Genomic DNA, 26,830 nt, shown 5'->3' with positions numbered 1-26,830 from the left:
GTCATACGGTATGTAGATCGGGTACCGATGTCGCCACTTTTTGACTTGTGTGCAATTCAAACTTTACTTTCTATTATCTAGACAATAGAGTTGCAATTACAATAGAAAATTAATTTTAGGGTAAATATTATTTCAGAGAACACTGGCTACATAGAATGTTGGTGCCCATGTCCATGACCCGCGTCACCGGTGAAATGTACGAAGAGCAAAGTTTCCTACGCAAACGTGGACTTCTCACCTTTCTAAGGCAAATCCTCGAACCGCTAGATGAATTTGATATTGTTCTAGAAAACTCTTTAACCCAGGGAATCTAAATATCGATATATTATGTCTATAATTGAACAAAAAAGTGACACGTGGCTTTGTCAATTTTCCAGTCGTAAAATGGGTTTTGAATGCAATTTCTCGTTTCTAGAGACCAGTGACAAGATTCAGAACCAGATAAAATGTTTTATAAATTTACATTGCCCTTTAACAGGTTGGGAGTAATTACACATATAAATATTTGTTTGGTTTACTAATTTTAAGTACGAATACTTTTTATGTGCAATTTTCATAACTTTGATACAAACTATATGCGCAATAAATGATATTGACAAACTGATGAAAATGTGGGAAAAGTATTAGGCATAATACTGAAAATCTCCATGACTAGTATAAATAAATAAAAAATACTCAATACTCATATTTTAAATTGTAAACTTAAGTACCTAATATAGCTTTATCAGGGTTTGATTTTATACCTTTGTTATTATGAAGTTTTTGTTTGATGTAATTATCTTGCCAAGTGAACCCAAAGATTATGTTTGTAATGGTGCTTGTCTCGCATTTGTTTTTGTTTTATTGTATTTATAACATAGGTAATTGTAGTAGAACCTAAACTTAGGATGCAAGCAAGTTATATAAACGAACGTATTTGAATACCGATAGAGTTCCGTGTTCACCAAGATGAGAGTTTTTTATGGCAGAAACTCATATATGTACTTGTAGGTTTGAATGTAACAAAATTCTCATATTACGAAATTATAGAAAAGATTATCGATATTAAAACTTCCGTATCTGTAGCTAATGCGTTCAGAACGCCATAAATGAAACATTTATGTTTGATTCATCTCATAATATATTCTATTTCTTGCACTAAATGTGATTTAGTATATTTTCATTCGTTATATATCTTTTTTGTACGCTATTTTAAGTTTTCAAAGTCGCAGTTTTGCCCGGAACTTATGAAATAAAGATCTGAAACTTATTACACTACCGAAGATTAGGAATTCATTTTACTAATGTATTAGCTAAGTGTCAATTTAATATTGTATCGTTACGAACAATTGTATCATACAGTAGTGTCAAATACGTTTAAAGAAAGTAGACAGTTTTTGTGATCTCAGACATTTCGGTAGTTTTGTAGAACTAATTTAGGTTCAAATACTCGCCCATTAAAACATGAAATGCGTAATTTACTTCACTGTGAAGAGTAGATGTATGTAATTCTAAGGTATTGCCTACGCAGTGTCAAAAGACGTTTGTGCAAGCACAATAAATTCAATGGATATTTTGTCAATTTGTTCAAGCGAGTTCGCAAAAAACCTCTCGAATCCGACCATAACCGCTAGTTATGTTTCATACGTTTTCTCGTGTATCTATAGCCATCTATGATCTCTGTGTACATAACGGACAACTTTGTTAGACAACGAAAAAATTACGTTGTAAATATGCGTGCCTTATTTCAATTTCAATATAAATTTTGACTACTTGCGTAAAAAGTCACAAAAAGGTGTAGTTGGTTCGCCGTTTTGAACATAAAAGTAGTTTGCTGTCCACACTGGTATAACCTTAGTCCGGCGACAACATTCTTCAATTTTGAGAACCACAGCGTTTAGCTTAGATTCGTTGGTTAGTCCTTCCTAGTCGCAAAATTCTAAAACTAGTTGCTTAATTCCCTCCGACAGATATCGGAGATTCAAATTATTTAGTTGATAGTTATAGTACCTAAAATAATCATCAATTTGTAGTGGCGTAGTGGCGTGAACAACGAAGGCCTGCTTGGTCTTTGTGAAATTGCTCACGCATACGATGTTGCAAAAAATGAACATAAATACCTTCCGTATGTCTTTTTCGTTCATTTTATGTAAATAGAATTTAAATGTTTATTTCCATTAAATAACCGTCACATAGCTTTTGATACTGAGTTTAATTGGTAATTTTGCGAAAAATATGACCTAGGTGCTTTATTCATTAGGTCCGTACCTACTAGACTCCTTCACGTGTCTTGCTCGCTTAGGGCAGGCCAGGAGCATAACAACTAAATCTACTTTTTTGCGACTGAAGCCATCTAAATCACGGATTTTTACCTCACCAGTCAACTTAATAATTCAATTAAGTTTACGTTGATGTTGAAATAAAGCATAGAGGTAGAGGTGTATTACAAAGGAAAATATAGAGGGGAAATGTTTATAAACTGTTTGTATATAAATAGTCAAGAATACCTTCTATATTTAATTTTATGTGTATAGCGCCTTGCAAAAACATCCATCTTCACATTAATGCTCCATTAAGTATAATGCTGTCTCTAGTTTTGTTTTGATGATTAAGGGTTTGTTTATAATTAAATACAAATTATTTTGAGATCTTTTCTGCAACTCGCTGATAGCCTCATGAATTACTCATTATTTTAAACTAAAAGTGGCATTTAAGTATGTAGTTGGTCTTGCAGCCTTTATAACCAAAGATTTTCATGTTAATTTCCTTAACCAAATACGAAAAACGAAGGTCCACGAAATTATATAACTTCTTATAAAAACTGTACAGACTTTTAGTGTGTAAGAACTTTAATTGTAGTAATTGAATGTGTCGTAACCATTCAACTCTTAGGCATTTTTATCAATAATATTTGGAAATTACGAAAACTTAAATTAGTCTCTCAATGTAATCCTGAAGTGTGACACACGTTAATGGTTTAATGAGTAGAAACTACATAATTCCATTTCAAATGGTTGTTTAAAAGTTCTTGCCGTCCTTTGTTGTTGTTCTCAATATACCATTTATCATTATATCCCTAAAGCAGAACTTTGGAGAAAGCCTTTATTAATATAGCCTTCTAGTTAAGGAATTCATTTATTGAAACTCGTGTATACTTTAATAACTCTTAATAATTATGTTCATTTAGATGATTTAGATTCACCATGAGTTATGTACTTTAAAACTGAAAGTAAGGACTTCTTGAGTGTATGCATTTGTTTAAAAAAATAAGATTATTATTTAAGTAGGTGTATACGTCGAAACAATAGAGCCAGACCATACATCAGCTGTTGTATGTAGGTACTCATGATGATAAACTACTTTAGGCGAAAAATAAAATTCGCCAGAAATCTGTACTTCTTCGTACAAAATGTAAACCAAAACAGTTCTTGAAAATTTAGCAACCAAATTATTTTTCTCGCATTAACTTTTAGTTTTTTTTTTTTGCAAAAATTATTTGTTAACATGAGTATGAACACCAACTGAAATACAGTTCCTTTTGCAAATCCTTTTGTTTCACCTTGTTCATTGTATTATTATTGTGTCATGGAACGACAGTAATAATATGTATTCATCTTGGAAGTTCTTGGGCTTAAACCCAGTAACTCCCAGCAGCTTAAGTTAAAATGCATGTGCCAAACATTTTTATAACAAGTAGCATTCAAGAAGTTAAAATCGGTATATCGGTAATTTATACTATCCATTGTGAATTCTTACATTTCGGAACATGGACAGTGACTAAAACGTTACCTATAATATAAGATTCATATTATTATTTTCTTTTTTTTCATGTTATTTTTTGTAGAGTAACTATCTCCATAATTTCAAGCAAAACTAATTTATTATAGGTAATCGTATTTTCTCATCAAATCTCCGTTGCACAGATTTATGTCTTCCTTGTGGTGATTTTTATTTTTACCAAAGATGTTGAAATGCTATAAAAATAAATGTATTACGTACTATTCATACCTGGTTTAATTTTATAGGTACTTAATTATGCTATAGCTTCTTCTCTTGAAGAGATTTGTGAAGTCTATCAATATATTCCGCTAGTGGTGGTACTCCTTGACCGCAATGCTGATGATATCACCAGACAATTTATGGTGCTGACTAAGCCCTTTAACTATCACTGGTTAGATAGAATTACACTGAATTTATCAATATTCTGTTATCAGATATATAGTAGTTTCATCTCATGTCGGTGTAAATGTAACGTCTAGCACGTTTGCTGTTCATTGAAAAATCAATTATTTAAAAGAAGCAACAACGAAACGCAAAATTTTTCAGAAATAGCGGTAATTTAAAAATTACATCAGAAGTACTGATTTCTTTATAGATAATAAGTTATTGCTAGCATGTAATCGTTCACATTAAAATGAATATTAATCTTAGAGTAGTATTTGTGTTTTCTGTAATTTTCTTTTCATTAATTAACTTCATTAATAAAATAGTTCTATATTTGTTGCTGATTTGTCGCAAGCATTGTAGATGGCGCTGCATCGCGTGTAGAACGGGCGGGCGGTCGTTCGACATTCGACAAGTAAGATGGCGGCGATTAATGTGAAAGGCGAAACGTTGTCGTATTTCTACTTGTAAATAAAGTAAACTAAACTTTTTGACGAAAATACATTCAAAAAAAGAAAAGAGGAGTATCAACTAAGTGTAAAGAAAGACGTGAACTATTGTGTGTAACATATAAATCGAGTGGCTGTTCATTTCACAATAGACAAAACTGGTCGCAGCAAGAAGTCGAGGCCATATTTATGATGTTATCTGTTGTGTGAGCGTCTTCGGAAACTACATTCATAAATGTTACTTCAAACCAATGCGATGGTATGAATATTTCACCTTATAAAAGAAGTATATGCCCACTTGTATAAAATGCCAGTGTCGGTATTGTTCCCTCATTGACGCTACTATGGCGAAGCCGCCGATTATTTTTGTTTCGTTCCTCGCTTGTTTGGTTAATTTTATGTTTGAACCTCTTGCTACAGAGTTGTAGTAATACATTAATCAATAATGTAATATTTTGCAGTGAATTTGCGTGTAATGTTCTAATAAGAGGAATGAATTCATCGTTTTGTCAGAATGACAGTGGAAAAATAATACCTTTTTTTTCCTTTCAGGGGTGTTTTGTTTATGTCGAAGTTGCATGAGCAACGCAGTATGACTACAAGTGCTCCAGTTTAGTGGTAGTAACAATACTTTTGATGTGCGTTACAAATTATGGATGAAAGTGTGGACTTCTATTGACACATACATACATTGACACTAAACAAAACATCACGGAGGTGGTAATGGATCCAGTAGGACCATGGTCAGCATATGCTTCCTACAATCGATTAGCAGGGGTCCAGGCTGGTGCTGCAAGTGGGGACTTTCATCACCACCTAGCAGGAAGTGGTTCAGGCCTAGGCACACAGTCCGTGCCTTCCACTACAAGCCAATTATTACTTCAAGCAGCTCACACAACAGCATCATTAGCAGGACAACTTGGTTCATCAACTGCGTCACCATTTAACCCTGGAGGATTCCTTTCTCCACCGGCTGTTGGTTATGACGCAGTGTTTTCACCACTGTTTCATCACGCAAACCCTAAGCCTGCTCACTATAGTTCATCACTTCAAGCTCAGCATCGTCAAGTAATTGCCCAAGCACAAGCTGCTGCTGCATCAAAGCAATCTTCTGTAGAAAGTGAACTTTCCTCATTAAGAGAAAATTACTCTCATCAAACTCTTGCAGCCCAAGGTACATCATTTTTTGACCAGCCTGCAACACCAGGAAGCACAAGTGGGTTAAGTTGGCAAGGAAATAACCAACTACCAAGTCCTTTTGGAATATTGCCCCATGAAAGCGTAGTACCGTCATCATCAAGCCCGGCAACTACAAAAGCATCGGCAGCAACCTATGAAAATTTTAATGCCCATTTTGCTGCAGCACAAACTATTAACAATCACCTCAATTCCCAAATTTCCAGCTCTGGTAAACAAACTAATAGATCTGGTTCTCCAGCAACAGCATCTAAGCAGCCAACTTCATCCACATCGTCATCAACATTTTTTCAATCTCCATCATCTTTTGGAAACCAGACTGACAATTCATATAATACAAGCACTGCAAAAAGTGGGCAACTTTCATCACAGCAGGATTATGCTGGAAGTAAGTCATATTCAAGTTCTGCAAGTACAACTGCACATTCCCAGCAGTCATGCATAGTGTCAACTCCACCAGTTACCTCCTCCTCAACTCCTCCCAGTAAGGACTATCGTTCTTCCACAACTTCCTCATCCAGACCCTCGGCCTCCATTTACAATTCTCAATCCCCAAAAAACACCAGTACTGAAAAGTCTTCAAGGCAATCTACTACCAGCACTAATTTTGTATCACCCACTTCAAAACCCCCGCAAGTTCAAACTAAAGCTCAAAGTAAAATTTATCCAGAATTGAGCAGTGAACAAAGAAAAACCTGTGAAACAAGTGATAAAATACAGCCCCAATCTTCTCCCATAAGCTATTCTATTATGGATGCTCCAGGAAGACTAAGTTATAGTAACAGTAGTGGGAGTTCGTCAAAGCCAAGTAGGCTTGGAACCAATCAATATTCAACTTCACAAGGCTCTAGTTTTAGACATTACCAAAGTGGTAACAATGTGGAACCTGATTATCATGTACGAGCAAAGAGTAGTTCCAGTACAGACACTGGTTATTCCAGTAGCAGTTCCCAAAATGGTCCTGATTGTGGTGTAGTAGCTAATAGAAGACATAGTCCTTCTCAAGCACCACCACAAACATCACCTTTGGGCCATGGCTCTAGTCCTGCTTATCCCATGTATCATAGTCCAATGAACTCTATGAACTCCCCACAACCACATAGCGAACACTATAAAACTAGCAATGCTGCACCACGTTCACCATTGGACGTCTCTGTAGCGAGGCCTCCTTCACAAAATAGTCAAGTAGCTTATCCTTCTGTTATAACTAGAGCCCTAGGTATTGAACAAAGTAAAAGCTATTCAGAGAACAGATATGAACGTAGTCAGTCATCCAGCCAAAATTGCTGGGAAGGTGACAGACAACCTTCAAGAAAATATTCTAGTACTAGCAATAACTCTTCAAATTACAATAGTTCTGTTGTAGCTGAGAGTAATACTCATAATGATGAAAGTGCGGCTCTGTCTCAAACATCTACTCATAGAACACTAAACCTGACTGAGAAGCACCAGAACTTTTTTGATAGCAGTAATGTGGCTTTGCAAGATTTGTCAAGCTGTCGGGGAGATCCCATGAGTATAGTTAAAAATTTACAAAGTTTACAACAAAGTTGTCAATTACAAGAGATTAAGTCCTGTAAAAGTCAAACCACATCATCCAATACACCAACATTAAGTAAAACTATTACTAGAAGAAAAAGTACTGAAAAACCATTGCCACATGCAAATATGAATGAGCTATCAACTGTAGTAATGGCAGATTATTTGGCCAATAGAATCCCTCCTCCTGCTCATAGTTCCACAAGTAGCCAACAGCAAAATGGGACCTACTTTGATTTTGAGAGATGGAACCTTCCACCTCCTCCACCTAAAATGTTTCCTGGCACTTCCGCATTTGGTTCTCAAGCCCCTTTACACACTACAAATTTTGCAAACCAACACCAAGCACTAGCTATGCAACATGGACATGCACTAACCTATTTCCCACCCTTTCACCTAGGTCCTCATCCTGATTTCCAGTCATCAGTGGAGTTAACACCATTATCGTCATTCAGTGAAACTCCACCTTCGGCTTCCTCATCATCGTTTTCAACGCCTGAAACTCGTGAAGAGGAACAGCCTAAGGTGGTAGTGCCTAATATAGAGGAAGAACTTGGTTTCCTTGCAGAACAACGAGCAAATACTGCATCGTCGGTAGCACCCACTTCACAGCAGCAGAACATAAACAGTACTTCACAAGACGTTACTTCAAAAATAATGGATAAAAAGTTCAATGTTCCTGTCACGGGCCCCGGCTCAGGCTTCATGGCTTCTTATCTCAAATTTTTACAAGGAGAGCGCGATACATCTCCTCCTCCGGCCGGTAGAGGTGCCAGAAAATCTACTTGGTCTAGAACAAATACCAACAGCAATACAAATAAGCCTTATTCAAATGATCAATCCAAAAGCCAGTGTGATGCAAATGCAACACAAAGTGCCAATGGAGCGATGGCGACCAATGTAGTAAATGCTGGCATGTCATTGAGCAGTGCTGGCATGGGATCTTCAGCAGGTATGAGTACTCCTGGCTTGTTAGGAGCTAATCAAATTCATGGCGCCGCGTCTCATCTTCTCGGCTCACAACCAAAGGGAGTTGAATTGGACGACCGTTATTACAATGTAAATAAAGATAGAAAACGTAAATTTGATGGTAGCAAAGATTACGATGCTGAGGAAGAGGCGAGAAGGATGAACAAGCCAGTACTCAATGTGCCTAGTACACCGTTGAATGACAAAGATAAGAAGGGTAGAACAACTATGAACAAGCCGACCCCTTCGGCAGTAGTGGCGCCTCAGCCGGCCGCGCCGAAGAAGCCACGGCCGCCTGCGCCGCAGCCCGTGGCGTCGCTGCAGGCAGCGCCCCAACAACAATATTATTACCAACACCAGCCTGATGAAGGTGCGTTCAATTTATTTGATTTCCACTTGAGAAGTAGAGCGCGATGGTGAAGAGCTAGCCCTGAAGCTTGTATGACAGGAGCAAGCTAACTGCCTTATAGGCCAGATATCGTGAAAACTTGTTACATTTTAACTGTGATACTGTATTTTTTTTTATTAGATGAAATCTATGATTTTAATTTTGTATATAATTTCTAATGAAGAATTGTGATGTACCTATCTTTAGTAGAGGTTCAATGTTTTAGGGTTAGTCTGTAACAAGATTTCACTTCCATTGTTGTTATAATGATGACACATAACTAGTGCCATTTTATTGTAAATGTAGAAACCGTGACTCTTGTCATACTCGCTACTGAAGGGGTGCTACCATTAATGATTCCAAAATTGTGGTATATTTTTTTATGGAATTAGTACCAGTGGTGTCTGTTGTATATAATAATGTATTGTATTTTAAAGTATTGGAATTTAGTTGGTACTTACAATAGTGTATGCATATTCTTTAGCTGAAAGTGATCTTATATTACATAAGGAAGAAATGAAATGCATAATACATTGACAGCTATAAGTAAGCGCAAGATAATGTATTAGAAGGCAATGCCCAGAACATAAGTTTTGTATTTCTATTTAATTGTTATTTGTTTATGCACAATTCTCAATATTTTATGTAAATACTTTTGTATAATAGGAGGAAACGTAAAATAAAAACGAGTATATTACTGACGAAGTCTTGAATAGTTTTAATTTTGTAATTATTCCTGGTAGCACCCCTCATTTCGCCAATATAGGGATAACATGTACAATAACTATTTGTAAATCTATTTTAAAATGTGACTTATGAAAATGTATATTTATCGTTTGTGTACATTGTACATGTTATCGCTGCGACGATCGTAGATCATTGCTGGGCGTTCCCTTCCTGTCCCACCCCTTCATTCATTTTGGTTTTGTAAATTACCGACATCTTCAAGTGCTCCTCGCTACGTAACAGGTAATTACTTGTGTATATTTAATATATATTCCTTATATTATTTGCATTTTTTAATGATAAATATTTATGTTGATGAAATGTTTTAGCCGGTGCCCACGGTGCTAATCTTGGTTATGGCCTCTACGGCACTGCGGAGGATGACGCCAACTCGAATAGAAAGTTGCATAACATTAAGTCCCATCAACAAATCTCTAACGCGGGTCAAGTCGATAATACTAGACCAATTGAGGAAATGCCCTATCAGGTATTGAAACATTTAACTGTAGCTCTCATTCTCCCATAATATGTACGTGGACACATACAAGAAATATGCCTCTACACCATGTCGAGATCAGAAAAGAGTATATGCATGTACATTCACGTTACCAATTCTCAGATACAGTGCAGGGCTAGAGATATGGTGCTGCGGCGTGGAGAACGTCGTACATAAAGATGCTAAAGATACAGTAATCCCTTTTTTACATATACAAAGTCATTGAAGTTCTTATTTTACGTATATATTACTTTTTATTTTGTGTTATTTGACTTGGCAAACTATATTAAAAGAAATTTAGTACTTTTTGAAATTGTTGTGGAGGTGGCTGTCATAGAGGATGACTGATCTCCCATAATACAGATTTTTTCTGGTATGGGAAGTCATTCAGTCAGTGATCAATTACTTTTGAATTAATCTACAGCTTGTCTTCTTATTATATATACCTTGTGTAGTTTTAGTTAGCTATTTTGACATAGGCTTTGCTCAATAAATAATAATCATTTTTTGTTTTAAACAATTGTTAAAATATGAAATTACACTTAGGGCCGTATTCTAGAACTCTACTCAATGCTCAAGTCAGGATTGCAATTGAAACACAAGCACTGGAAGTACGACCCTAATGGCAGGGACTTGAGTATGATTTCGAATGCTTTAAACCATACTCAAATCCTGACTTGAGCATTGAGTAGAGTTTAGAATACGACCCTTATTTTCGTTTCTGTTTCAGTCAGGTGAATTTGTTGCGATAAAAAGTGAATTGACTGAAATGTGGCCGGCTATTTGGAGGGTAGACGGTAAGACACTGTTACAAAAGTATGAGCCTTTTGACGAAAACGGCAAAGTTTTATACAGGAATATATCGACGGTATGTATAAATACTGCCCTCGTAACGAAAAAGAGCACAACTATGCGTACTTTATACAGAAGTTGTGCCTTTTTTCGTCTCAAGGGCAGATTAACTAATTGGTACAAACTTATTTATTGTTTATATCACATTGCCAGAGCAGACTTAAAGTTTTGTGTCGTTTTACTTTACAGTACGCAGCGTGGAACCCCGAGAATAAAAAATTATACACACAAGTACCAGTTAAAGTTCGGTCTCAGACTCATTTAGAGACTATTGTAGAGTTAGTTAGAAGTGATCTTCCATTCGACGACTGTAGTTTTATCGAAAAAAGAATGCTAGAAACTCAAATGTATCAGGAGAACTTCGAGGTCTACATACAAACGCTTATATCGCACGCGTTAGATCCCAACTTCCTTACAGAAATATTTCAGGAACAAGGTAAAGATGACAATGTTTTATGCCCGTTTACATAACGATCTCTCGTCTTAATAAACGAGTTACAAATGTGTTAAAGAGGGAAATAAAATTTCAGACGAGTACTTCCTTTCAAACGTGAAGACGGTAGACGAGGTGACGGAGTCGATGCGAGCACGAGTATCGTCGGGCGGCGGCGCGGGTAGCGGCGCGCGCGCCCTCGACGCCGCGGTGGGCACGTGGCCCGGGCTCAGCGTGGCGGCCGGCGCCGGCGCCTGTCGCGCCTGCGCGCGCCCCGCCGTCGCGCGGCTGCTGCTCTACGGCCAGCCCTACAACCCGGCCACCCTCGAGCCCGTCCAACCCGATGCCAGATTAGCTTACGAAAAAGTTTGTACTGAAACAATTTCAACTCCCCGGAGTTCAGAATTCTGAAAAACCGTTTAAAAAATTTACATTTAAACACTTGATGTTATTTGTACACGAGCATCAGGAAGACATTAACTTTTAGATCATACTTTGGTAGCTTTTGACTTTTTATTTGTTTAAACGTCCTTTGAAGTATTTTCTCTTGAATGCTTTAATATTCTCCGTAGGAATTCCTTGTGTGTGCGACATGTTGTGGTCGGGTGCAGTTGTACTCCAGAATATCGCATCAGAAATACTTAATGTACGCCGAATGCAGCAAACGTGTTGCAGAAAAAAGGATGCAAGACCCCAGGAAAGATACCACAGTTATTTTAAATGAACTTTTAGCTGACGAAGTTTGGCTATCGCAGGTGAGAAAATTTGCTGATGTTGGGTCTTTTCTAATAGATAGTCTTTGTTTTGGCGCCTTTATACTAGGTCGACAGATACATCCGCGCTTGCCCGCCGCGGGCAGAAACTTATCCGGTGTTAACCCAGAGTCGTTTGAAGACTAGTTTGCTGCTGAAGTCGATCGAGTCGACTAAATGTAATCACTTTCAGTCGCCTACAGCAGTTAGACTTCCGCAAGCGACGGCCAACCAAACAAGTGTTGGGAGCCCTGGGTATGAGTATCTACCTGTCCAATCAATTTGTTGAGTCGCTGTACGTAAACTTTATTTGTAATGATTTGGTGATTTCGACGAAGGCGGTAGTCGACTCGATCTAAAGCACGTTTCGGCTGTGCCGCCCTCGTCAGCCGAGGTCCCTTGCCGAAGACGCGGCAGTCGACTTATAAGTCAATAGCCGCGACGCTGCTCTGTAAACAGCGAGTCGACTGCTCCTTCTTCGGCGAGGCGAAATTGTCTGCCAAAGGCGACAGTCGACTCTGTGTAAACACGCCATTATGCAGTCTGTCGATAGTTATATGGTTTGCACTAATAGTCTGTTCTCTCCCCACAGCTTTTCCGAGACGTAAGACATTCGTGGGCCGAAGCAGAGTCTTGGGAACGCAAATTGCGGCAGGCCATGTCCCGGCAAATGATATAACGGTAGCGATCGTTAAGTGACGGCATTCGTAGTGCTTCAAACACATAAAGGACATTACTTATTTAATTTTTGTATCTACCTGTGACATATGCTCTATAATAATTGATTTGTCGTGCGGAAAAAGAATGTACGGGCATTTACAAGTAAGTACGTTATTACTGTAAATCGAAGCGGATCTTTATTTTCTAATGTACATCACGTATGTTACGTATTCAATAATTATAAAACTTATCGAATTTTATTGGCTGTTACTTAGTATCAGTTATTTAATTTAATTCCGGTGCCATTTTATGCTTTCGACGTAATTGAGGTATATTAAACTCTTTGTATAATTTTGTGATTTCATACTGTTGTAAACATACGGCCTAATTAGATGTATAATTATCATTTATAGTAACATAATATGTATCTTAAATTTTCTTAATTATGGCTCCGGATCATGTTTTCGTTATCAATATCAAGTGTGCAATCGATTTTCGGGAACAAAATATTAAACCAATAGTGTTTTGCCTTTAACGCATTCTTATATACATTCTAGTAGTTCAGTTAAAATTCAAAGCAATAAGTGCAAGTGCTAGACACCTTTTTGTATTACAGTTTGTCAAATTTAAAAGTGCATCATTAAATTACAAGTGGTTTCTGGATCGTAATGATTAGTCATGCTTATGTTATGGAAGATATTGTCAAAACCGGGAACAGTTTCCACGTAATTTGGTGGTCTTATACATTCCTAAAGTCATTGAGTGAAATATATCCTTTAATGTGTGATTCGAATTTCATCTTGGTTTCTGTCTGCCCTAAATTTAATGAACAAAATGGTGTCGATATTATATTTCTACTTTAAACATAAGTAAGTACATTTTATGAAAAAGATATTTTGTATAATTGATTTAGGTTGTATAGGTTTACTATAATTACACAGAAATAATTGATTCGTAGTTAGATAAGTAGTATGTACTGTTACAAATAAAAGTTCTGTCCTATATATAAGTAAAGCTAAAGTGAACTTATTTATTTTGTTCCCAGTGGACAGAACATTCTCATTTTGGATACCATTTCTTATTTTAAGACCTAATAAATGGCAGTTTTACTGAATGGGTTATTTTACTTTTGCATAAAACGATATGGAGGTAGATGCTCCATTTTACAAAATGACAGTTAGAAGTGTAGTAATACCATAGTAGAAAAAGAACAACTATGGCAACTCTGTACTAACGTCGCAGCGCGGGTTGTAACGTGTACGGACGCACACATTTGCATAACTTAAAGTGCTCAATAGTAGAATACGAACGGTGCACCAAACTGGTCGTCTCAACGCGTCCATGTTGCCCTATATAGTAATACGCGGTGTTACTAGATACATACACCTATGTCGTTCTTATAGAAAATCCAACCGCAAATAGATTAATTCGCTAGTTTATCAGTAAACAGAATCGTACCATATTGAGTGATGCGTCAGTTATTGCTATTCATAGGCTAAAATGTATAATACAAATATACACTTGTATAACACAGGTAACTTATTCGTCTGGCAATCGCTCACTTCCCATGCTTTTATAATAATGGTTTTTTTTATGCTACCAAGTACGCCTGCTAATAAGCGAGACGACTGTCCATGCATTGCTACTCAGAGCTTAAAATCACAAAGATCTAAGGGACACTGCCACTGCGCTTGTTACCCTGAGACAAGTATATGACATAAGTTGACAAGTCTGTAATTTTACCAGCACCTTTACCCTTCAGAATCGAAACACAGTAATGCTCACATTACTGTTTGGCAGCAGAAATAGGTAAGATGACAGAACTTCTCTAGACTAATTCTTTCACACGGAGCTCTAATGCTACTAAAATGTACTATTATTATTATTATTACTTATGTCGTCGACAAATATCGCTATTTATAGGTTCGACTCAAAATACTCTTCAAGTTTGTAAATTTTATTTTATTTTTAATTCAGACAACGGGGTCCATAAATTGGTTAGTAACAGTTTTCTTAGTGACTAGTAAAAAGAAAAAACTAGGGCAGAAATAATACTTAATACTAATATTTAATAGTGTTTGTCAGCAAATTATTTTTCTCACAAACACATTTTGCTAACAAGCACCTGAAGGAAATGGCGCATAATGGCTCTTAAGCTCTTGCTTCCTACGAGCCAGTTTTGTATAAATAGATAGGAAAGACACCAGGTTTTCCGGAGTCAGGTCCGCATTTGCTGCCGCTGCTCGGACCTGCGGGTTGTCTATACCACGAATCACAATGGAGGTCATAAGTTCGCTGCTGAGATCCTTAACTATCTTTAGGCGAAGCAAAGTGCGACGAGCATACTCTGTTTAAGTAGAATATTTATCCGACGTGGCGTTCATTGCATCGAACAGAATGTTGGCGTAGTCTAATTTTTGCGGACATAAGGGCTTGAACTCGAGTTTGAAGTTAGTCCACGTGCGGTCATTCTTAACCCACTCATTAAGCCACACCTTCGCGTCACCTTTGAGGCACGAAGCCACCCTCGAGAGGCACTCGTGGTCATTCCAGCCGTTAGCATCTTTTGCACGATTTACTTCCTCGCACCATGATTCAATGTTGTGAATGGAGGGGTCGAAATTCGACACAAAATAACTATGAGATCTAACTGGCTGTAATGACTTGATTGCCTCCGCTATTGCTTTAGTCGACTCAGAAATATTCACGTTTTCGGCTATCGACTCGCCTCCAGTGATTGAAGAATTATCGAACGTGTGCACTTGGTCCGTCAGTGGGGTATGGTTGGGTTGACTTATACTAGTTGGGGCGCCGGATACGCAGGCAACGCCTCGCGCCTCCGATTCTAAAGTTTCGTTAGAAACGCGCACGTCCGAATTATTAGCAAAAGTGTGAAAGGTCGCTGCAGAATTGTTTACCGCACTCTTAGCATTAGGTGTGGAAACATTAATGCCGTAACTCTTTTCAACCGCACCTAATCTATTTAAAATTGCATTCAACACGTTATGTAACGTTTTATCCGTCTCTGGCGTGTGTCGCCGTGATGGTGAACGAGATTTATTCTTACGCGAACGTTGGTGCGTGCTTTCCCGCGGGTTATGCTGCGACCTGTCACGCGAGTGGCATGAGGACCTGCCACGATGACGACGCGACCGCTCGTCGCGGTTATTAGTGTGATGTCGCGATGTGCGTTGCCCAGAACGATCATGACTCCATGATTCGTTTCGCGACCTACCATCAAATCTAGCTACCACAGTCGTCAGGGTGGTGTTGCCGCTGGCCCGCAATCTGCAGAGCAGCGAGGCTGCCTTTTTGCGCAAGATGGCGTAATAGTCAGTACGCGCCTGCGCAAACATTCCCGACGCGCTGCAATAGCGAGGCATCCGCATCTCCATCAACATCCTGAAGCCGTTATTATATTGGACGCGAAAGGGGCTAATGTCCTTCTGCGTAAAGTTGGACCATAGGTTACACGTGTAGTATACTTGGCAATAAGCCTTGAATGAACGTAAAGAAAATGACGAAACGACGAAAACGATTGAATATAAAGAAAATGTTTGGTAAGAAATAGCAATACTCATGGAGAAGTAATTTTTAACCTTTCCTACCTCAACCAATGGCGACGGGCAACAGGCTTAATGCGACAAATGTGATCGGCTCAAGCTTTAACGGGCATTAAAACTGATAATAGGTTGACATTTTTTCTTAATGTACTTTTAGAGTAGGCACAGAGCAAAACTTCTACATAATTTAATATTATGTATAGTGTTTCTATACAGTAAACGAGAGATGTACTATGTTGCAAACCAATAATGTTCATCGTAAACGGTGTTTTTTGTTACTATCATTAAACTATTGATGTATCAGCTATATATCAGTTGGAGTAATGCAGCTTTATGTCTACCTATGGGTAGATATAAACCTGCATTACTCCAATCCTCACAAAATCCCCGCAGTTTGGAATTTCCCCACAAATTGGCAACGCGGCCAGCACGCGCAACGTGGTGGGCCTTGTCCACGGGCTGATCCGGATCCCTTATAAGTTCAGGTCCTGGAGTAAAGACCTGAACTTGTAAGGTTCTTCCCTGTATTTTCACAAGTTATAGTGCCCTTCCCGCATAACTAAGAGGTTAGTAGGGAGGGTCACTATAATCAAAACTTAAGTAGAAAGATATAGGACTGACTGTCGCTTGCCAAAGGCGATGGAGTAGCGCGTAGCGTTTACATCTTAGGCTCAATTTACATTGCGGCGGAACGGAATGAAAGTGAATTTTTATAACCATATTGAAGACATCTTGATCATTATGTTCGATTGTAGAAACTAGATACGATCCAAAAAAAGAGGTCGTGCGTCTTCCGCGGAATTCTCGCGCATTCGCGGGAATTCTGCAGCTGCAGCGCAGCGTCACGTGTATACGAAATACATAGGTTGTGTACGTAGTATGCCAGAAAAAAACATTGAATCGGATGAAAAGTTGATCTATTTGGTGCAAAAATGAAATTGTTTGTATAATGTAAAAACTACAGCGACACAAATTCTAAATGATAAGAGACTAATTCTAGAATTTCGCGACTAGAACCGACTAATTCAAGACTTTTCTGGGTGGAATCAGATCTAAGCTAGGAGCTGTGGTTCTCTAAATTCATAAATGGTGCCGCCGGAATAGCTTACTCCAGTGTGGACATACACCTTAATAACTTCAAAACATAGTAGGCGTACCGACTAAATCTCGACTTTTTTTCATGTAATTAGATCTAAGTAAGGTGTTGTGGTTCTCGAGATCGAGAAATGGTACCGCTGGATTAAGCTTATTTCAGCGGGACAATATAACACCCTTATAACTCTTGAACGGCGGACCGACTAAATGGTGACTGTTTATCGAACTAGTCAAATTTCAAAAACTCGACTATGGTCACGCTGCGCTGGAATGAGGCACACGCCGTAATATATACACCAACTTATCGAAGTCCACTTCTTAATAATAAAATATAGTAGGATAAACTGATACATTTTTACAAAATGTTTTATATTGTCCAATAATTTCCTTTCTTCTATAAATCATGAACCCAAATATTTTTTTTCCTTTTCTTTACTTCTTTGTCTTAACTTAGAGCTAAATAAGCGAAGTAAAAACAATATCCAAGTAAATTATAGCTCCCCTTAGCGGTCATAAGAAACAACATTTTGTATACAAACATATTTTTACGCGGTCACTAACTGTCACTGAACACATACTACAGCCTGAAGGCGCAGTCACGAGAATCTGCGGAATGCTCGCGAATTCCGGCGATCGCGCGCACCTTTCAGCGAGACGAATTTCGCTTGTTCCGCCGCAACCTAAATTAACCCTAATTGACCCGTGCCGCCATCGGAGGGCAATCGGGAGCGTCCCTTCGACCTGGTGTAAATGCACTATTAGTTTATAAAATCTTCAGGGCCAAAATCAAACAATTCACATTTCATAGAATACTCTTTAATTTGCCTGCACACAGCCCCTATTGAGAACAATGTTTTTAAAAAATAAGGAAGCCTGGAAGAAATACTTAGGCTCAATTTATATTGCGACGGAACGGAATCGAAGCGAATTTTTGTATCTATATTGTACATAGCGTAATGAACTTTGTGGTCAATTGTGTGACGTACAAACTAGATATGTGCCAAAATCTTCCGCGCAAGTCTCGCGAGTGCGCGAGCATTCTCGATTGCACAATTGACCATAAAGTTCATTATGCTATGTACAATATCGTTACAAAAATTCCCTTCAATTCCGTTCCGCCGCAAATGAAATTGAGCCTAAAGAGAGCCACAAATTTACATACTTCAAAAACGTTATGGAGTGGACTGTACCCATTTATGCTCACTTTAACACCGTCGCTAATTAACAAATGCATCTCAGAAGATAAGGTAAAATTGCATAACTTTTCAATTAAAATTATTAAAAACAAAATCATCGCAGAAATAATGGTTAATTAAAGGAAAACAAACAGGTATAGAACATCTTAACACATATAATTACCATTTAAATTAATCGTATTAAAGTACAAATCCAATGAGATTTGGAAAAGGTCCCGGTAGACAGTTATCGTCAGTTGTGTGCATCTCCTGTACTTAAATTATCACGAGGACGAGGCACGAGGTACCGAGCGACCAGTCGCGACGGACCCGCTCCACACCGCGTCACTATCACTTGCGTGACAACCTATACAAGAATCTAAAATTACGTAACTTATAATAATTGCATATATCATACATCTAAATTCAAGTAACTTATTTTTTATTCAGTTTCAAGTTTTAATGTTTTACTTTTTTTTTAGTTTTTTTTTAAATTTTTTTAATGATAATCTCTGTTTGTTGTTACCACAGCGCGTTGTTGCCGGTGAAATCTGCCTTCACAAATGATTTAGTCCGTCAAAGAATATTATAGTACGGCGAAGCCACGAATGCGACACATTGCCAAAGTGTGCTGGAGCTATTTAACGTTTTCAGATTTACGATTGTACTGTTGAGGGCGCGGGGGTCGCAACGCACCGCGATTGCCGCCCCGAGGGCCTCCCCTGCCGCGGCTCTTGAAACCTCCTTGATAGTTTTGATTATTGTCGTTGTATCTGTCACGACCACCATTTTCATTTTGTTGATGTCCTTCGGCGGCAGTATCACCATTACCGTAATATCCATCATTGCCACTTCTATTTTGATATCCCTCCTTGTTATGTCTGTGTTGGTAGCCATCATTATACTGCCTGTTTTGATATCGGTCGTCTTTCCCAGATCTGTTCTGATACTCGCCACCGTGTCGACCACCATGGTAGTCACCTCCTTGACGGCTCTGGAAAGCACCGCCGCGTCCACGATAGCCATTAGTGGTTCCTCCTCGACCGCCGCGGCCATACCTACGGAATCTACCATTGCCGTCGCCTTGACCCTGTGTCTTGCGGTCACCGGTCTCTTCGCGTTCCGGACTCTGTGTCTCCTTCCACTCATCATCGTTCTTATCTTCAGTGGGAGTGGGTATCTTGCGTTCCTCCCTTGGGGCGGTATGTGAGTCTGCCGGAGGCAGCGGCACGGGATGCGCGGGCCCAAGTGCCGGGCCGGGCACGGGGACAGGTGCAAGCCCAGGAAGTTGGGGGTGTGCTGCCTGCAAAGGTGCGGGTATGGGTACCGCCGCGAAAGTCACGTGGTCCGGAAAGTGCGGTTGCGGTGGTATGGGTATTGCGGAGGGGTCCGGTACTCGTCCACCTGGCAGTTGAACGAAATGTTGATTTGTGAACGTCTGAGTCGGGATAGGCGCAGGCGGCGAAGGTTGGTTCATTATTGGTGGTGGCTGAGGAGTTCCAATGGGGCTGTCAATCTCTGATTCTTGTAGAAAGAAGAAATTTTGTGATCCTATCACTTCGGAAATGGGTCTCTGTTGAGGGTATTGTTGTGAGAAATAAGCATGTTCGACTTCCTGAACAGTTATAGGAGGCAGGGGGCGAAGAGGATAAGCAGGCGCTGGAACCACAGCTGGTGCGGGAGGAACCGGGAGGCCAGCTGGTGCCACATATACCGCCACAACTTCTGGGTCTGCTTCTTCTTCGGTTGTTTCCAGTATCTTCTCTTCTGGGCCAACAGTACCTAATTCTCTTTCGACTATGGCATTTTCAGCCCCTTTGTCGAAGTATCCACATTCATGAACAGATGTCACAATTTCTTTTATATGTGAGTAAGTGGTGCCCAGGATTTCTTTTGGCTTGCCATCAATAATAGCATACAGATGTTCAGCTGCTTTAGTAGTGTAGGCATGAAATCCAGGTTGTCCCTCTTCATTTAACTCATGTTTTGGTGTCACTTCTGGGTAGCTGTAAAAATAGGAATGAATATATATTATAATACAATAATAAGAAATATAACTTAAAATGTACTAACATCTAAAGTTACATACATATTTGGTTCAAAGAATGAAAATGTTCATTGAGTGAAACAAATATGTCTTCAAAATATTTGCAATATGTTTTCATGTTATGGCACTTAATAAAATTTGCCAGTCTACCACAGTGCATTGTGGGCATTTTTTTACTCAATGAGAATGTTCTTGGGCCTAACCTATACAATTATATACAGTAATTTTTAATTATTGAAATATAATAACTAATACAATGATGACAGAAAATCTGAGAAATATAAAGCAGATGATGGAGAACATCAAGATAGTGGCAAAGCGTAAATTTTCCACTGAAAATTCCATACCAAGTATATTCATACACCTATTTATCAATTACACAAAACTTGATAAAATTATTTATTTTACATGTACACAGCTCTTTATTTCAATGACCCATCCTTTAAGCTGTTTATTTCTTCCAAATTACTTACAGTTCATCCAAGATCTTGAGATCTTCTTCAGCAAGTTTGATAGCACCATTGGTGCCATTTAGAAAGTCCTCCCGCACTTCAGTATTGCCCATTTGCATGAGGCAGTCCAGGATTAGCAGGACATCTCGAATCTTGCTTGTTTCTGCTGCATAACGCACCCAAGCCTCCTGAAGGTTAAAAATAAATGATAAAGAATGAATAATTTAAGATAAGAAATGTTTCATTACACAAGTTATAATGAAGAGCTTTAAATTCTTTGCATCACAAATTATATATACCTTCTTGGCTTGTTTCTTGGCCTCACGTTCAGCAGAAGTGGCGATCGCTGTTACTTGTTTAGAGAGATCCCGTGCAAACTCGAGTGTTTGGGCCACTTCATCATACTTAGCGACTGCTACTTTCTGATCCGAATTAAGCTCTTTGCCTGCTTTTTGGAGATCCCGGTATGATGTCAGCTTACTCTATAAAATTGTACATCATTGATACACAGAGACTGTGCTATAATTTATACAATGCTAATTTTAAACTACTTTTGCAGTAATAATTTTGGTAAAAAATTTCATTTTAAGGATGCCCTTAGTGTTTATTATTCCTAAATTTAGAAATGTATCTTTCATTCTGTACAAATTGGAGCATACTACACATATTAAGTACCTATTTAAATATTTTACAATGGTCATGAAGTGCAAAATCACTAATTTTTTTCTGTTTAATACAGCAAGCCAGTGATATATCACGGTAACCAAAAAATTTACGAACACTAAGGCGTTTTGGTACACATTGTCATAAACATACGAAATAACAGCAAAATTAAGAACAAAGACCAAGCTTAATATTAATGGCGACGTACGTATAACACTGCATAGTTAACGTATGAACATTCCTAATTAAACTGAACAAAATTAGTGAATTCATTGTTGAAACTAAGGCGTCATAGTTTTGTATCGTCAACATTCGAAGAGCACATGTGTGAAAATGGCGTCAACGGTACGCAACAACTTTATTTACATAAAGTGCGCTTCCCCGCGGTATCTAATCAGTACAATAATAAAGATAATTAACCAACAGCCACTTTTTCACTTGAAACAAAGTCTAGATTAGAAAAAATACAGCTGTATACATTGCTGTTGATACTAATTTGTACATACCTTTCTTTTCTCCAAATTACGGATTTTGTGTTCAATAATTGTCATAATTTGTCGTATTGGCGAATTATCCATTGCCTCCGAAGAGGCTGGTTTTTCAGACTTCGCATTCGCAGCTGAAGGCATCCTTCACAGGCAACAACTTTTCCTAGATTGGGAATGGTGGTGGTTGATTGAAGAGATATTTTCTATCTATCTATCTATATCCACTATGGCAGCTGTCAACTAAACGGGAGACGCAATGAAAATTAGTATCTAAATGTTGGCCTAACTGTAAAATATTTTGCAATGGCAACAATTATTTTCTGCTTCGTTTTGATTAGCGACATTTTTATTGTATAATGTTTTCTTTCTTCAAAAGTTTTCTTCGAGTGTGGTGATTTTACTGGACACAATTCAAGCGTAAATTAGTAGCAATCAAGTTCACATCTATGATGTAGGATCATTGACTTACAATTATATGGACGTCGGGTCCGCGCTAAAAAGTGTCCGCACTTGTAAGGCGCTAAAATCGTATACAGAGCGCCAAACTCCGCTTTAGTCTTCATTTGTTCGACTGACAGCGCGATACTGCGATGACATTACAATTTAAATTTCGAATAGGTTGACTTGGGACATTTTTTTCGTGGTTTTTGTATTAGACCCGTCGTCCATTTATTTGTAAGTCAATGTGTAGGATCGATTACACTGTAAAAAAAAAGATATTAATTTACAAGAACATTACTACTAATAAATACATACATTATGTGAACCAAAATTTTGGTAAGGAATATAGTGGGAAGACAAAAATTTTTGTAAATGATTTTCACACCATTTACTCAATGCGTGTTCATATTCATGATCCATGTGATGATTCTTTCATTACTCAGATGGGATTGATGATTCCGCACAATAGTAAAAGTGTTGATCAGTCACATTGGAAAAAATATATTGTAAAATTGAAGATATACACTGATTACTACACGGTGTGAAAACACGATTGCTAAAAATTTTCGCGACAGAAAAGAAACACAAACTTATCTCGAACTATTACAAGAAAATCGCTGTATTCAAATAGGTACTTTATATACCATTTTTTTTATATCTACTCAAGTAAATAGAACACGTATACTATACGATATACATTGTTCAAATGGCTTTAATTTCGTTTGTAAATAAATAAATTTTGAAATAAAGCCAATCTCCCTGCCGCTCGACCCAAGCAAAATGAACCGTATTATTAGTACGAGAAAAATTTGAATTCTAGCTGAGTTAGTATATATAGACTCTCAGACCTTGTTTATTATATGTACGGTGTAACAAACTGATGAGAATTCATGAATTATTTGTGATGTTTTTAATAGCATACTTACAATTTAAGTAATAAGTTGAAAACGGAATTATTGTATAAGTGTCCACAGTATAAAATGTTGTATACAATTATTTTGTATATGAATGAGGCGCAATCTTTCTGCTTTGTATTCTTGTTAAAATTTTAATATTATATACCCCATCACGCTAAACATAATTGTAATTGTAATTTTATAGTTAAAATGACCAATTGACCACAGTGATCCGAGATTATATTATTTATAATAGATATCTTACTAAGGTTGATATTGGTGCAAATATAGTCCAAACAAACAGAAGCGACTCTAGTAGAAACTACAACACTATTTATAAGTCTTCTAGTAAAATATTCAAATCTCTACAAATTAATTTACTAGTTTTGCTTCATTTGGCTAATACTTCCGCCTTATGTTCAAATATCTCATAAGATGACTGAGTATGGGAGGAGGCACGCTTTTTAAATAAACCATAAAGCTCTATGGATGCTGTATCTATCATAAGCTCAACAGAAAGACTCCTAATTTAAATTAATTAGAATAAGAATTAAAATACCCATCATGATGGCTTTTTCTTTGCTGCACGGATTAATCAGCTGGTAATTGCAGAAATTAAACATAAACTATAGCTTACGTGACAAGAAGTGGTGCTCGTTAGCACTTACTTCGGTGGCGCAGTGACCCAAAGTGGATCTTAATCTTCGACACCAGACGCTATTTCTTCCAGCCCCTAGCACCGATGTCCTTCCACTAATTTATGAAGGCTTACGTCGCAATTTTTTTTGTTTTCTTTTACAAAAACATACGATCTTTGGAAATTGGCGCTACATGGAAACATGATTAAATTTTTGTGATGCTGACGATGCCTTAAAAATATGAATAATGCCAGTTCTAGCCGCTATTTTTTTCATATTAATTATCATTGTTTGATACTATTCAAGCGCATATACTCTACCTAATTTTAAGGAACCCTCACTCTAAATTAGGGAGTACAACCTAATAACAATTAACGAGTTAGGGTCCCAAATTAGGTATATGTTAATAAGTGTGGCGCCGTAACTAGTGGCCACGTCCACCCTTCACACAGGCCTTTGATATTTCTTTATAAGCGTTTTAATAGCAACTGCAATTAATTAGTTATTAAAATAAATGCATAAATTACATTGACTTACAAATAAATGGACGACGGGTCTAATACAAAAACCACGAAAAAAATGTCCCAAGTCAACCTATTCGAAATTTAAATTGTTATGTCATCGCAGTATCGCGCTGTCCGTAGAACAAATGAAGACTAAAGCGGAGTGTCGCGCTCTGTATACGATTTTAGCGCCTTACAAGTGCGGACACTTTTTAGCGCGGACCCGACGTCCATATAATTGTAAGTCAATGATAAATTAGCAATAATTGTTATGAGATGACGCTTTCATTAAACTGAAAAAATGCTAATTTATTCATTTATTTGACTAACTAATGCCAACGCTGGCATAGGATGGCATTTCTTTTTCACTTTAATGAAAGCGTAATCACAAATTATAGGTATAAGAGTGGCTAAAACCAGCCAGCACAAACAGAAATTATTACTAAAAATATCCTCTTCCAAACATAAAGTCAGAATGAAAACAAATCTTACATTAGAATTGCTATATGGAAAAATCAGGTGTACCAATATAATTTTTTTTTTTTTATTGAACATTGGCCATAGATAAACATGAAAAGATAGAATTTATGAAACTCAAAATGTATGTATGTTACTTTTAGTATGTACTTTAATCGACTAATTTTGACAAAGAACATCCCAAGGTAATTTATTTAATCTCGCTTACTTAGTACTATTTTAGCTATTTAACGAGTATGAAAGAGAAAAGACATACACGTCTATAAAGGATCTTTTACTATTACTAGTTGCTATCTCTCTTATATGCATTGTTTTGTATTGATATTGTTTTATTTTTTTCTTTAGGCGGGAAATTAGAACGTAGCAGTTTCACTCTTTATAACAAGATAGTTTGGGGAATTTATCGTTCTTCGGTTCTTCTATCGAATAATAAAACGCCACAATAACAACCATTAGAATATAATAATGGTACCGATAAGTCATGGGCCACCTAACTTGTGTGAAATGAAATGATTATGAAATGAAATGATTATTTATTTTCTCAACACAAGAACTTAAACTAATATAAATTTCATTAGACTAACAATATGAGAAATTGAAACACTTGTGAGAGACTGGAGACCGTACTAGGCAACTAAACCTGTATTACAGCTCACCAGGCCCTCGCCCTCTCAGACTAGTCTTATATAAAATCAAGAAAAGTAATAAAAGAACTGTTGAGAATGAGTGTGGAATATGCATTGCATCTACAAAGTTCATGGAGACATCGCCATTTACCAAAATTCACAAAATGCGGCCGTTACGCTGCGGGCCTAGATAAATGATCTTCATTAGATACATAAACATATATCTAGATATATGTATGTGTGTGATTGGATATTAGTGTATGACGAAAAATTTGGAATATTTTTTAAATTTACGCAAACAATTTATTACAAACATTGCAACAAACGAAACACACGGAAATAAATAAAATTCTACAAAAAAAAAAACAATTGGCCGCCATGTTTGCAAAGAAGGACTTGTTGCTTGTAGCCAAAGCTCAGTCAGTGAGTAAAATAAATATTGTCAAAAAGCAAAAGGGCGCCCAGCTTTAAATTAGTTTATTTTAATTAATTTTGAAAACTACTTTTACGCCCTTTTCGATTACTTAAATTGCTGTCGAATTTACTTGCATATCCGTTACTACTAATTGGGTAAATGAGTGTCTCCAACTACGGCATCGTCCGTCCCGGAAAAAGGACAAACGATGAGAAGAGTGACTTCGTAGAATCTTTTTTCAAGAAAATGGCGGCAAGCTTTTCTCGAACCCGTAGAGGATTTTTCAGAGATTATAACCACATATACATCGATAATGACAAGAAAGAGTATACAATCCTACTTTCTTCGAACAATGATCAAAATAACAAAATGGATTTACTCAAAGTTAATAATGTTATGAAAACTACTCCTGGTGTTATTTATGTCAAACCGATGGGACCTGGGGGCCTACTATGAGCTCATAGAGCAATCCTATTTAAGCCTGTAAGTTGGATTGCCTGTCAAATTCGTACTATGACCTCACAAAAACAATTCATTGTCCATGCAGTTTACGTTCCCCATTCGAAATCCGTTCACCTTTTCTTTCATAGCAAAATCGTATTATGACGTGCCATTTGCCATGCAAACGGCGCGGTCTCATCTGTAAAAATAAGCATTTTATTCATTGACTTACAAATAAATGGACGACGGGTCTAATACGAAAACCACGAAAAAAATGTCCCAAGTCAACCTATTCGAAATTTAAAT

At 37.5% G+C, this 26,830-nt stretch overlaps 3 protein-coding genes across 8 annotated transcripts in view; 2 read left to right on the top strand and 1 right to left on the bottom strand.

Annotated features, from left to right (window-relative positions):
- LOC113235031 (DENN domain-containing protein 5A) overlaps nt 1-3,854 on the top strand; it is a 34,423-nt gene extending 30,569 nt beyond the window's left edge. Inside the window, exon 24 of one of the 4 annotated variants that reach the window (XM_026470558.1) lies at nt 137-3,854. In XM_026470558.1, coding sequence (XP_026326343.1) covers nt 137-314 — 178 coding nt within the window. In that variant the 3' untranslated portion in view covers nt 315-3,854. The remainder of the gene's footprint in view (nt 1-136) is intronic. The other 3 variants (XM_026470554.1, XM_026470555.1, XM_026470556.1) reach the window with 3 other exon arrangements.
- Nucleotides 3,855-4,571: 717 nt separating this feature from the next.
- Nucleotides 4,572-13,604, top strand: LOC113235063 (putative GPI-anchored protein pfl2). Of its 3 annotated transcripts, XM_026470616.1 has the most exons (9): nt 4,584-4,851; nt 5,145-6,177; nt 7,897-8,667; nt 9,741-9,898; nt 10,638-10,775; nt 10,949-11,195; nt 11,272-11,558; nt 11,765-11,947; nt 12,537-13,599. In XM_026470616.1, the coding sequence occupies exons 2-9, from the start codon at nt 5,316-5,318 to the stop codon at nt 12,621-12,623; spliced, it is 2,733 nt and encodes a 910-aa protein (XP_026326401.1). In that variant the 5' UTR covers nt 4,584-4,851; nt 5,145-5,315; the 3' UTR covers nt 12,624-13,599. The 3 variants fall into 3 exon arrangements, with proteins under 3 accessions (XP_026326399.1, XP_026326398.1, XP_026326401.1); XM_026470614.1 differs by having other exon boundaries at nt 4,572-4,851; nt 5,145-8,667; nt 11,290-11,558; nt 12,537-13,604; XM_026470613.1 differs by having other exon boundaries at nt 4,572-4,851; nt 5,145-8,667; nt 12,537-13,604.
- A 4,782-nt stretch (nt 13,605-18,386) lies between these two features.
- LOC113235062 (caprin homolog) lies at nt 18,387-22,228 on the bottom strand. The gene is made up of 4 exons (XM_026470612.1): nt 22,106-22,228; nt 21,236-21,418; nt 20,958-21,124; nt 18,387-20,443 (listed from the first exon to the last, which is right to left on the bottom strand). Exons 1-4 carry the CDS (start codon nt 22,226-22,228, stop codon nt 19,075-19,077), a joined length of 1,842 nt encoding a protein of 613 aa, XP_026326397.1. The 3' UTR covers nt 18,387-19,074.
- Nucleotides 22,229-26,830: the final 4,602 nt, after the last annotated feature.

The sequence above is a fragment of the Hyposmocoma kahamanoa genome, unplaced genomic scaffold, assembly GCF_003589595.1.
Source record: "Hyposmocoma kahamanoa isolate Upper Pololo Valley unplaced genomic scaffold, ASM358959v1 87, whole genome shotgun sequence".
Taxonomy (NCBI): Eukaryota; Metazoa; Arthropoda; class Insecta; order Lepidoptera; family Cosmopterigidae; genus Hyposmocoma; species Hyposmocoma kahamanoa.
Note: the sequence above shows the minus strand (reverse complement) of the source record. Positions and strands in the feature narration are given on the sequence as shown.